This window comes from Mus pahari, chromosome 5 (assembly GCF_900095145.1).
Source record: "Mus pahari chromosome 5, PAHARI_EIJ_v1.1, whole genome shotgun sequence".
Lineage (NCBI taxonomy): Eukaryota > Metazoa > Chordata > Mammalia > Rodentia > Muridae > Mus > Mus pahari.
In genome coordinates this window covers 32,391,843-32,403,342 of record NC_034594.1, presented here as the reverse complement: position 1 = coordinate 32,403,342, position 11,500 = coordinate 32,391,843, and the positions used below count along the sequence as shown (strand labels likewise).

The 11,500-nt window shown below is 39.1% G+C and overlaps 1 protein-coding gene across 1 annotated transcript in view; it reads right to left on the bottom strand.

Moving 5' to 3' along the window:
- Window positions 1-11,500, bottom strand: part of Hibch (3-hydroxyisobutyryl-CoA hydrolase) — a 68,042-nt gene that overhangs the window by 48,576 nt on the left and 7,966 nt on the right. The window contains exons 2-5 of the mRNA XM_021198718.1: window positions 10,922-10,964; window positions 6,322-6,459; window positions 4,726-4,810; window positions 1,313-1,393 (exon numbers count right to left, since the gene is read on the bottom strand). Coding sequence (XP_021054377.1) covers window positions 1,313-1,393; window positions 4,726-4,810; window positions 6,322-6,459; window positions 10,922-10,964 — 347 coding nt within the window. The remainder of the gene's footprint in view (window positions 1-1,312; window positions 1,394-4,725; window positions 4,811-6,321; window positions 6,460-10,921; window positions 10,965-11,500) is intronic.

The following is an 11,500-nucleotide window of genomic DNA, read 5'->3' as shown; positions in this document are numbered from 1 at the left end:
GTGTGTGTGTGTGTCTTTCATTCACGGATCCAAAGAGTTGCTGGGCAGGTGGCTGGAAGCATACCCAGCCAGGAGCATAAAGTGGAGCAGCTAAAACTTCACACAACATATCCACATTTAAAGTTCAGTTTCTTGGTTACATTAGCCGCATTTCAAAAGTTCAGTGGCTCTTGAAATGGACAATTAACAAGCTGCACAACTTGTTAATCTTCTAAAAACAATTGAGCCTGTATGGTATTACACTATAAATTATAACTCCACAAAGATTCATGCAAAGACTACCATGAAAGCTGCCAGTTCTCCCTGATAGTGTGGGATAAGTTGCTGTCTTTCCAGTCGGCACTTGCACAGCTGCTAACCAGCTATTCTTACTTTCTTTCCCATAGTCACTCATTCTTGTATATTCAGTCCTCTTCCGTATATCTGTCTGTCTGCCTGCCTGCCTGTCATCCCAAGCCTAGGGATTGAACTTGAGGCCTCTAGATTACATATTCCCAGGTTTCTATAGAAATTTTTGTATAATTAGGCAAAACTATTCTAAAGTTAAAAGAGAAAAATCCAAGGGTAGTCAAGACAAAAGATGTGTATAAAAAAGAGTCTTCTGGGAAATTTTGGAAACAAAGTTATATGACATATCCATTCCATATTTATTTCTAAGTAAACCAACAATTGCTCTCTAGAGTACAAAATACAAGGGCTCAGCCATCTCATCAGTAAAACCTAGAAAGTTCCTCTTATGTATAAATGTAGACTAGATAACATGGGAATATTGACAATAATGGACAGTCAGAAATACATGAGTCAAAACCAATCTTGAACAGTGAACTGTGACCCTAAGCTAGAAAACCACAAAGGAGACTGAACCATAACTTATAACATTATGCAAAATCAGAATATTGCTACTGTGTCTAGATTTATGGATACAAATGTTGTATTAATTTAACTTTTCAAAACATGTTTGGCTAAAGTAAATATCACTTGACTTGCATAGAAACCTAGAACTCTGACTCTAGAAATTTCCACTCCAGAGTTCCCAGAGAAATAGAAAATGGTACTTTATTTTTGTTTAGAAACCTGAGACCCAAGTTTTCTTGTCTTCTGAAAAAGCTAACTAAATGATCAAGAATCCATATTTTCACATTGATTTTAGCAAATAGAATATAATTATTCTATAACAAAGAAAATAATTTTATCAGTATGATCAGTATGAATGTTTCCATAAAGAGTGCCTATTGGTTGCATTTTAACAGACTACAATGACGTCCCATCTCTGGATTCCATGTTCAAAGCTCAGAGCAGATCACACACATACCAATTGCATTGTTCAGGATGTATTCTTCTTTGAATAAATCTCGAGTCAAATTCTGTCTTGCTTTTTTAGCTTCTGAGAGTGCTAAAGAAGGAAGGAAAGAGAAGAAAATGAAGGCAAGAGCAACTACAAATCATAAAGACGGCTTCCAGTCAACAGTCTCAGATGTCATTAAGTGCTGAAAGTAGGGGAACTTTCAGATGGCTTTAATGTTTGAAGTTACCCATGTTGGTGACACATTACCCTTTGGCAAAGACCCATGATCCAATGTCAAATTTTCAAAGAAAAATTCTTTTGTAAGTACATCACACACGCACACACACATACACACACACACACACACACACACACACACACACACACACACNACACACACACACACACACACACACACACACACACACACACACACGCATACAATCTGATTTTTCACCCACAGTTTCTGGCTCCTTAAGTCCCTCTTCAAAATAGGTCACAAACACTAGAACCTCTCTGCCCAAAGCAGGTCACAGTCTCCGTTCTTTCCCTCCCACTACTTAGAGCTGGTTATACAGACATTCTGACCTGGATCACTAGACCCTCATTTGAGGAGTCCCGGTCCAGACCTCAGAGGAAAAATGAGCAGAGAAAGCAGTGTCCACTTGGGTACTTGCATTAGCTTAGACCTATTCACCAATCACATTTCTGCATGTTATTCTAAGTTTAACTCATGCTTACATAATGAAGCCTTCAGAAAATCCAAAGGCTCGAGAACAATTACAGATAACGTATTAAGAGAATATATCCTGAACAATGTCATTGGTTTGTGTTTGTGCTTTGCTCTGAGTTCTGAAATTGGAGATTCAATAGATCACCACGAGGAAGTTTCACACAGCCAAGAGAGCATGGAAGTTTCACAGCCACTTCCCTGTACCTTATCTGGTGTTTGTATCATTTCAAAGAGGACAGTACGTGTAAGTATCACTCCAAGTTCTGCGGCCACTGTAGCATACTAACTGATGCAGGCACCAACATCCACAGATGCCCAAGGTTCTTGGAGGGATGGTATCATACATACTGTGTGCTTTGAGCCTCCTCTAGGTGATCTGTAACACCTGTTGCCACATGGGAGGGAAGAATGAAAAGACAAAAAAGGTTGTACCTGTTTGGTACAAATTTTTTCCCAAATATTTCCCACCTACAATAAGTTAAATCCATAAGGTGGAATGTCAGACACCAAGGGCCAACTATAGTCTCCTAAGAAAGATCAGTTGAGACTGTGCTATTATGATGCAAATGAGGGATAGTTCCTGAAGGGGGAAACCCTTATCTGTGTCCTTTGCTGAGCTAGAGGCTTACCTACCAACTCTCAGAATCTAACTTTACCCCCAAACTTCCTCAGGGTTCCTTCTAATTTTATTTTAAGCTAATTTAATATAAATCACCTACTTACATATAAATTAAAATTAAATTACATTCATCTTTAAAGTATCTACTTATTGTAGAGTTTTCTAGAACTCACATGCATTGTTTTGCACATATATGCTAGAATAATTATGGAATTTCTACTGTGTTTCTAAAGAAGACTATAAAGTCAGTCCTGGGTGGTATTTATATTAGAAATGTCCCCAGTAGGTTCAGCTATCTGAACACTTGGCCATGGCTTATGGTGCTGTTTGGGGAGGGCCTGGGAGTTACAATCACTGGGACAAGCATTGAGGGTTCATAGCCTCACCCCACTTAAAGATGAAGATAACCCCAACTCTCTCAGTGCCTTGCTCTGGCTGCCTACTACCATTCCTCCCTGTCTCAGACTCTCCCCTGGAACCATAGGCTAAAATAAGCCCTTCATCCTGTAAGTTGTTTTGGTATCAGGGTTTCATCACAGAACAGTGACTCAAACTAGAACAACTCACTTTCAAAACCTGCTCACAACTCAAAGCAGCTAACCTCAATCAATGCATTAGGTGTTCCAATGCGGAGCCTGACAAGATTGTAGCCCCACTCTAAAGAAAAGGTCCCTGGGGAAATGAACAATGATCTTACAATATTCCTGGTACACTCATTAAGAGATAGAGCACAGGCATGTATGAGATCCAGGTTTGACTCTTAGTGTGCATGCAGCTGTACACATGTATACACACACACACACACACACACACACACATACACACACACCACAAATATACTACATACAAGTACATCACACACAAGCACAGGCATTTGGTGCACACACACATATAGGCAAAGACATACAGGTACATACACAGTCATAGGCACACAGACACACATGTGCCACACATACAGGTACATAGTCACACATTCACACAAAGTCTCTCATACACATAGTATCTCATACACACGCATACAGGTACACAGGAACATGCACACACACAGTCTCACACACATACAGTTATAAACATACAGGTGCATGCACACACGTTTTATATCACATGTGTATGCAGTCACAGGTATTCCAACATTCATATACACAGTCATAAGTACACAGGCACTCACACATACACACAGTCACACACATGCACACACAGGCACAGATATATGTATAATGCATACACACCTGAAGAATTCATGTTGTAGGCAAAAACCACAATTCAGTTAACACATCACTTTAAGCAATTAAGTTTTCCATTATGAAGCAATTTTAACTAGTTACTTTAATCTGAGTGAGCATGTAACTCTGATCCTGACGCTACGTGGGTTTCCTTCTTACTCATAATGCAGTGGTTTACATAAACTTGTAAATTTGATGAACAAAGGTTGTCTTTTAATAATTAAGTAAATTCATAAATAATTTAAAACTTACATAAAATTAGAAAAAACACGAAGGAAAATCCCCAAGCCGTAGCAACTCCATAAGAAGCAACATACTGTAAAAATTCCTTTCAGCGGGGACAACCAGCAGTGATAGCAATGAGTTCATAAACTCTCTCACAAGAACAAATATTTATTATTCTAGTTAAATATGTAAACTGAATTGAGCAATAATAAAAAAAGCAAATTTTCATTTATGTGTGTTTAATCATATCGCAGTATTACACAATAGACTCTAACCCCAACTCTGTTCACACAAGGTTCCTGCTCTGAATTGTGAGAGGTAGGAAAGTAATGGAGTCTGCACACAGCAGGTCTGGAAAACAGTAAGTCCTTCACATGGTGGTGATGTTGGTGATACTAGGGGCGGGACACATGCCACAAGAGAAGAACAAAATATCTAAACTTCAGCACTGGACATGTGTAGTAAAATAAATTCCCCATTAAAATGGTAACAAATTCTCCATATTTTAAACTTTAACTTGTAAAAAGTTGTTAACATACAACAAACAATTCTAAAAAGCAAACTAAACAAAAATTATCTCAAGCATTTCCATATTTATTAGTTGTAGTGAGGAACAGTTTACAGTGGGCAGGTGTTCTACCTTTGATGTCCCCTCCGGCACAGAAGGCCTTTCCTCCGGCTCCCTTTATGATGATCAGGAACGTGTCAGGGTCTTGTTCCCACTTCTACCCAAACATAAAAGATGATAACGGCTTTTGAGAGCATAGTAAATACAAGCTCACTTAAAATACAGTCATATACACCTGTGTTCACATATGTGACCTTCATAAAACACATGCAGAGGAATGGGCCCCACCAATTTCATTTCATTTCATTTTCTAAGTACAGACTGGAAAATATCCCAGAAATATCTATCAGAGTTTTAAGAAAAGATAAACAAATAAGTGCCTAATGGCACTGTGTCACATACATTTATGAATCTAGGGAACAAATCAACCCAAAGAATGCTGGTATGTTGTGCACCAATAGTTTTTCTCCCATGCAAGACAGGACTCTATTACACCAAAAAAGTTCTTACACAGACAAGTTCTTACAAAGTTTTTTAAATTTGAGGGTGATGGGAGTTCTATGAGGTCAAGTAATAAAACCAGTACAATAAGAGTGTGGGGTACAATCAGTGGCAAAGATTTAGATCTTCATTCTCATTTTCTCCCAGCTGAGGAATGTTGGGGTACAGAGAATATCATGCCCAGCCTACAGAGTTAATATGCAGAAACCCAAGTTTTTAATACATGCCTGACTTTTAGACCTATACTTTTCTAATGTCTCAAGCATTTCACTTTAAAAACCTACCTCAGGGTCTAAGGATGGCTAAGAAATATAAAGAACGAGGGGCTAGGAGGAATAAGGGGTGCCAAGCGGCAGAGGAAGGGGGAGTTGGCCAAGCAGTGTTAGATGGCTGACTCCTGCGGGTGGCATGGAGGTACAAATGCCAGTCCCAGCAAGGAGGAGGCCCAGGCAGGAAGATTTTGAGTCCAGCCTGGGCTGCCTAGCTAGACTCTGTCTCAAAAACGGAAAGACAAAGTTGTGTTCAATCCAAAGGCTGTCATGAAGAAGCAAATCAGACTGGTATATTAGGTCTCAAACCCAGGACAAAAGGCTAACGGAGGTGTCTATTTAACTTATGAATGAGGACATGGCTGCCAGGTGCTCCCAGCATCCTTCAGTCCTGTTACGGGATGTGGCTGGCATGCTCTGACCTCTAACCTAAATTTCTGTAGGCTAGGCCCTGGACTGTTCTTCCTCCAGCTGACCTGTCCCATATAATGCAGCCATTTTGGTTACTCTGCCCATTTTTGCCTCCCCTTTACTCTGTTAGTCTCCTGGACTCTCGCAAATATCCTGCCTCTGGCTCTGATATCCCATTATCTACAGTAAACCTTCTTATACACCATACCTAGGGGCAGTCACTTTTCTTACTTCTTTTCACTCAGTACACTGATCTCTAGGAACCCTGTCTAAAACGTCAGTGAGATGAAGATGTGGCACAACACAAAGAGAAACATGTAAGAGCTATGGGAAGGAAAAGGTGTCTCCTGAGACAGTAAGTGGGATAGAGTCCACAGGAAAGCATCACTGGTGCTGATGCAGCAGAGTCCTACAGTGAAATGCCAGGAATGTTCTCCTACAGTGGACTTCAGAAGGCTTGACCTAATGCATTTAGACTATTACAGACCTTTAGCTGTGGATAGATGTGCCGGATCATATTCAGACTCAGTGCATTGAGGAACTTGGGTCTGTTGAGTGTTATGACGCCTGCACAGCCTCTCCTCTCCAGCAGGACTTCTGCGGCATCTGTGTGCATGGACATTCTCTAAGTGAACAAAGAATAACGTCATTAAGTTTCATCATACGCCCACAGCAAATACACGTGCACATCTTACAAGCATAACTAGAGGAGTGTCTATCTAGAGATGCCTAAAGCTATCTTTTATCTTTCTTTTAAAGATATATTGATTTTATTTCTATGGGTGCACTGTAGCTGTGTTCGGACAGCCACAAGAGAGCAGCGAAAACCACCTCAGAGAATTAAGAGCCACCGTGCGGTTGCTGGGATTTGAACCCAGGACCTTTGGAGGGATCTTAACCACTGAGCCATTGTTCCAGCGCAGGTTTGCATGTTTTGAATCGGAAAGATGCTGTCTACCCACTGGCTTAGGGTCTCACACAGGACTACTTCGTCACCATTCCCGTAACTACAGAACTGACAGCTGTCTTCAATCTATAGACTGTCATGTAGAAGCAGATTAGATACACTGATATATATCTGTATGTATGGTACACTAATGCTTTAAGAGCTTCAGCATCACTGTTTAAAAGGGTCACTGAGGGGCTAGAGAGTTAGCTCAGTGGTTAAGAGCATGGTCTACTCTTCCAGAAGTCCTGAGTTCAATTCCCAGCAACCTCATGGTGGCTCACAACCATCTGTAATGTGATCTGATGCCCTCTCCTGGTGTGTCTGAAGACAGCAACAGTGCATTCATATACATAAAATAAATAAATCTAAAGATGGGTGCCACTATCCCTGGCCATGTCAAATATTTAAAAAATAAAAAAGTAAGATAAAAATATCACTGAAACTAAAAGTGGGAGGATACAATAGAGCTATGCTATGTGAAATAAGCACTGTACCTGTAAGGACACGAGTCTAACTACACAGCACCTTTGTATAATTCAGACACATATACACAACTGTCAGGGCTCATAACATCACCATCTTAACACCTTCCTGTATTACAGACAATATTTTAAACCTCACACAGTCCACAAATGAAACTTTGTGAGATTTCTGAGGAAATCTTTGTGATTTCCTTGTGAGGAAATGCTAAGTAAACAAGAGTTGTAATCTCCGTTCCTCCATAACCTGAATTGTTTTTAGAATGTGCTTTCATGCCTATTTCATATAATAATAGGAGTGGGTTTTATTGGGTGTCGTGCAAGAGAAGCAACAAAACAGCTTTAGAACTCATGGAAAGCTGCCCACTGGCTAGCAAATCATGATGTGTGTGTCTTGGAGAGGCAGAGCCGTGAGGACTATGTGCCCTGAGGAGGACTTCCTGCTGTTGTGGAGTTTTTCTCTCCTTGTTGCCTTCCTGGTCATCAGAATTTTTATAATCTATGAGCTGTATGAAAACTATAAGGGGTTTCCATCTCCTCGCTGGGTAGTGTTATTGGCATTTACAATAATAGTGATTAATATTTTCCAAGTATTGCTGCTGGAGCAGATTAATCATTCAACCACCACCCTTAGAAAAAATTTAGAGATGTAGATTGCTAGTAAAGTTAGGTTCATAGGCTTCCTTTAACAGTTTTGATATAGAAAACTTGGGGAACAATTTAAAAATTCAGAAAGGCACACTTTTGATAATTGAGCAAGGGCTTTTTATGAGGACAGGGAACAAGGACAATGGCAGCCCAACCAGTACTAGCAGACGGGCTGATGAGGAAGGTGACGATTAATTTCTTGAACCCATTTTGCCCTTGGCTTCCTGATATGGTTTTTTTTTAATGTTGTATGTGCACACTCTGGGGATTTAAAGTAGAAATGACTGTTTTTCATATAAAAGTTTAGTTTTATGATCTCTTAAGAATTTTTTATAAGATTACTTTTTAAGATAAATAATAAGATGAATTAACCTTTCTTTATAACCTCAAGTTGCTGCCTGCCAGTAAAAGAAATTGGCTTAGAAAAATAATGTTGCTTGCTTACACTTTATGAATCTGTAACAAGTTGCTTAGACATGAATTGATGTGGGTTCTTGGAAATATTCATTTTTCACTTGTAATATGGAAAATGTTTAATCATGTAAGGGTATTGGGGAATGTGATATGTGTGTGTTTATATACATACATATATACTCATTGTAATCATTCACTTAAAAGAAAAATAGAATGTAACCACATTGTATTTTTTATATTGCTTGAAAGATTGTGCTAGTATACATAAGCTGTGGGAGAAAAAATAAAGTTGTTGGAGCTTGCTGAAACCTTGCTTCAACCACTGTGTGTGTGTGTGTGTGTGTGTGTGTGTGTGTGTGTGTGTGTGTGTGTGTGTTTTCCTCCCTTTTCATCAGCCCCAGAGAATTAAATTTTGCTCCCTTGCTCTGCACTGGCCCCAGAGAGTTTGTCACCAGCCCCAGAGGATTAAGTTTTACTCCCTTAGAGAAAAGTCTGCTAAATGGTTGACCTCTGACTCCAAGCCCCTCCTCAACAAACCTGACCAATCAAAGTTGGCCTTTAGCCAGTTATTAATTTAGACAGCCATCATCTCACCCTTTATTATTCAGAATGATGTCTCTAAGCATGAGTTGTCTTCTTGTTTACAACTTAAACTCAAGTGACCTTTACTCATATGACCTTGCTTACTACTTACAATTGCCCTCAGAATATAAACTGTCTGATGTTCTGAAAACAATTGCCTATTTTTAGGCCCCACTCTCCCAGGTTCACCCCACCAAATAGAGTGGCACCACATAAGAACAGGGTATAGTATAAAATTGGATGTCACAGAGGCTGGAGAGAGGCTCGGTTGTTAAGAATGCATACTGTTCCTACACAGGACCTGAGTTCAATTCCTCATAAGTGCCTATACCTCCAACTCTAGGGGAATCTGCCACTGTGCATACCTGCATTCACATACACAGACATAATTAAAAATGGTAAGAGGAATCCTAAACATAAACTAAAATTGGAAGTCGGTTTAAATTTTAAAATTACAGCTCAGTGGTGAAGTGCTTGCCTAGCATATGAGAACTCCTAAATTCAATTCTCAGGACTGCAAAAATTTAAAAACAAGTGAATTTAAATATTTACCTGGAATATTCCAATTAAAATCATACAGCACACATATACTTAATACCTAATAAAATCTAGAGAACTATACTTTGACAGCATTAAACATGTTTACATTTTCCTTTGTAAATCATGTGTATATAATTCTTATGATGATTCATTACCAGATAAAAATGATAGGCACTTAGGAGAGTTTTAAGAAAGCCTATTGAATAATGAAAAGCGTGCATCTTTTCAATTTGAATTTCTCACCAGAAAAATCTAGTTTACAAAATTATCCCTGTAATAAGGTATGCTTCTTTAGCAACCTGTCAGAGATGAGCCATTCTGCTGTCTTACTGAGTCCCATCCGTAAGTAAACACATGCCATAGACACATGAACTCCTGCAGAGCAGAGCTGAGGAAGACAACGTGAGAGTTCTTTAAAGACAGGTCTGTACTGTGTTGCCCTTTGGCACAGTCAAGTGCCAGGCTAAAGACAAAAGGAGCTGCATCTATGTTCTGATCAGACCTTGTCACAAAGTGCTTACCACAAATTAACAACAAAAGTCCTTTACTGAAGGCTCTAGAACTACATGAGAGCTATAGGCCTTCCTAGGATATAACGAGAATTAAATGAGCTAACGCGTATATGAAGTACTTAGCATAGCACTTGCACATAGTGCTATAGCAGGTGGCTTATTCACACTAAGGTATTCATCAGGTTCTTCAAAAGATACAAAACTGAATAAAAATCACTTTCCTATAATCTGATAAGCAATGAATGTTTAACTTTGCAAGGTATAACAGGCACAATAACCGCTAAAGTATGATGTCATTTATACACCATATACTGTATTAGTTTAAGATTTTTAAATTTTATTTTGTGTGTTCGGGTGCTTTGTCGGCATGTATGTCTTTGCACCAAATTCTTACAGTACCTACAGAGGCCGTAAGAGGGCATCAGATACATTGGAACTGAACTTACATACTGTTGTCACCCATCAGTCCTAGGAAATGAACCCCAGTCTTCTACAAGAGCAGCCAGTATCTTAACCACTGTTAAGCTATTTCTCCAGCCCGCATGCTAAATTTTTAGAATTTACATTTAGTAACTCTATATGGTAAATACTAGCCTCATCATATATACAGATATATACACATATATAATATAGATATAGATAGATAGATGATGTAGATAGATATATGAGATATATATATATATATATATATATATATATCAAAAGGCAAACTACTAGAAACCAAGAATTTATTCAAGATTAAGTTGCACACTCAATATTTAAAACTGAGACAGTAGGATTTACCTGCATTCATTATAGAAGCCTTACAACACAGTGTAGGAAGTGGCAAGTGATTAGGAGATTGACAACAGTGGTTAGGGGCCAGGGAAACCTGACAACCCAGTGTTGTCTATTTCCCTAAGGGTGACACTCTTAAGCAGTATCATAGACTATCAATCCCAACAAAAGAAACTGCAAACTTACCAGATGTTGCAGAATAACACTGGCTCTTCTGAATGAGCTGACCCTGAAACAGATGTAGAGGAGCACAGTAACAGGTTACTGTATCTCAAAGCACAGACTCTACACAGCCTCAAAGCCTCTTCTAAAGGTTACGGGAACAAAACCTTGTAAAGCAGATTGAAAACTCATTCACTGCTGACAGGCACAGCAATGAAATGATGCATCCATTTTAAACGACTTTGGCAGTTTCTTCCAAAACTAAACACCCTTCTCCCACGTGTTTTGGGAACTTTCTTGGGGATGGAAACAAATGCCAACCCCCTACTTAAAGGACACCAAAGATTAACCAAAATAATTCCATTAATGCAACCTGGGGAACCAAAAGTCATGTTGGGGTTACTTACATAGAATGTATGAGGGTTACTTACATAGAATGTATGAAAGGTTACTTCGAGCATGTATGAAGGGTTACTTACAGAACATGTATGAGGGTTACTTACAGAGCATGTATGAGGGGTTACTTACAGAACATGTATGAGGGTTACTTACAGAACATGTATGAGGGGTTATTTACAGAGCATGTATGAGGGGTTACTTACA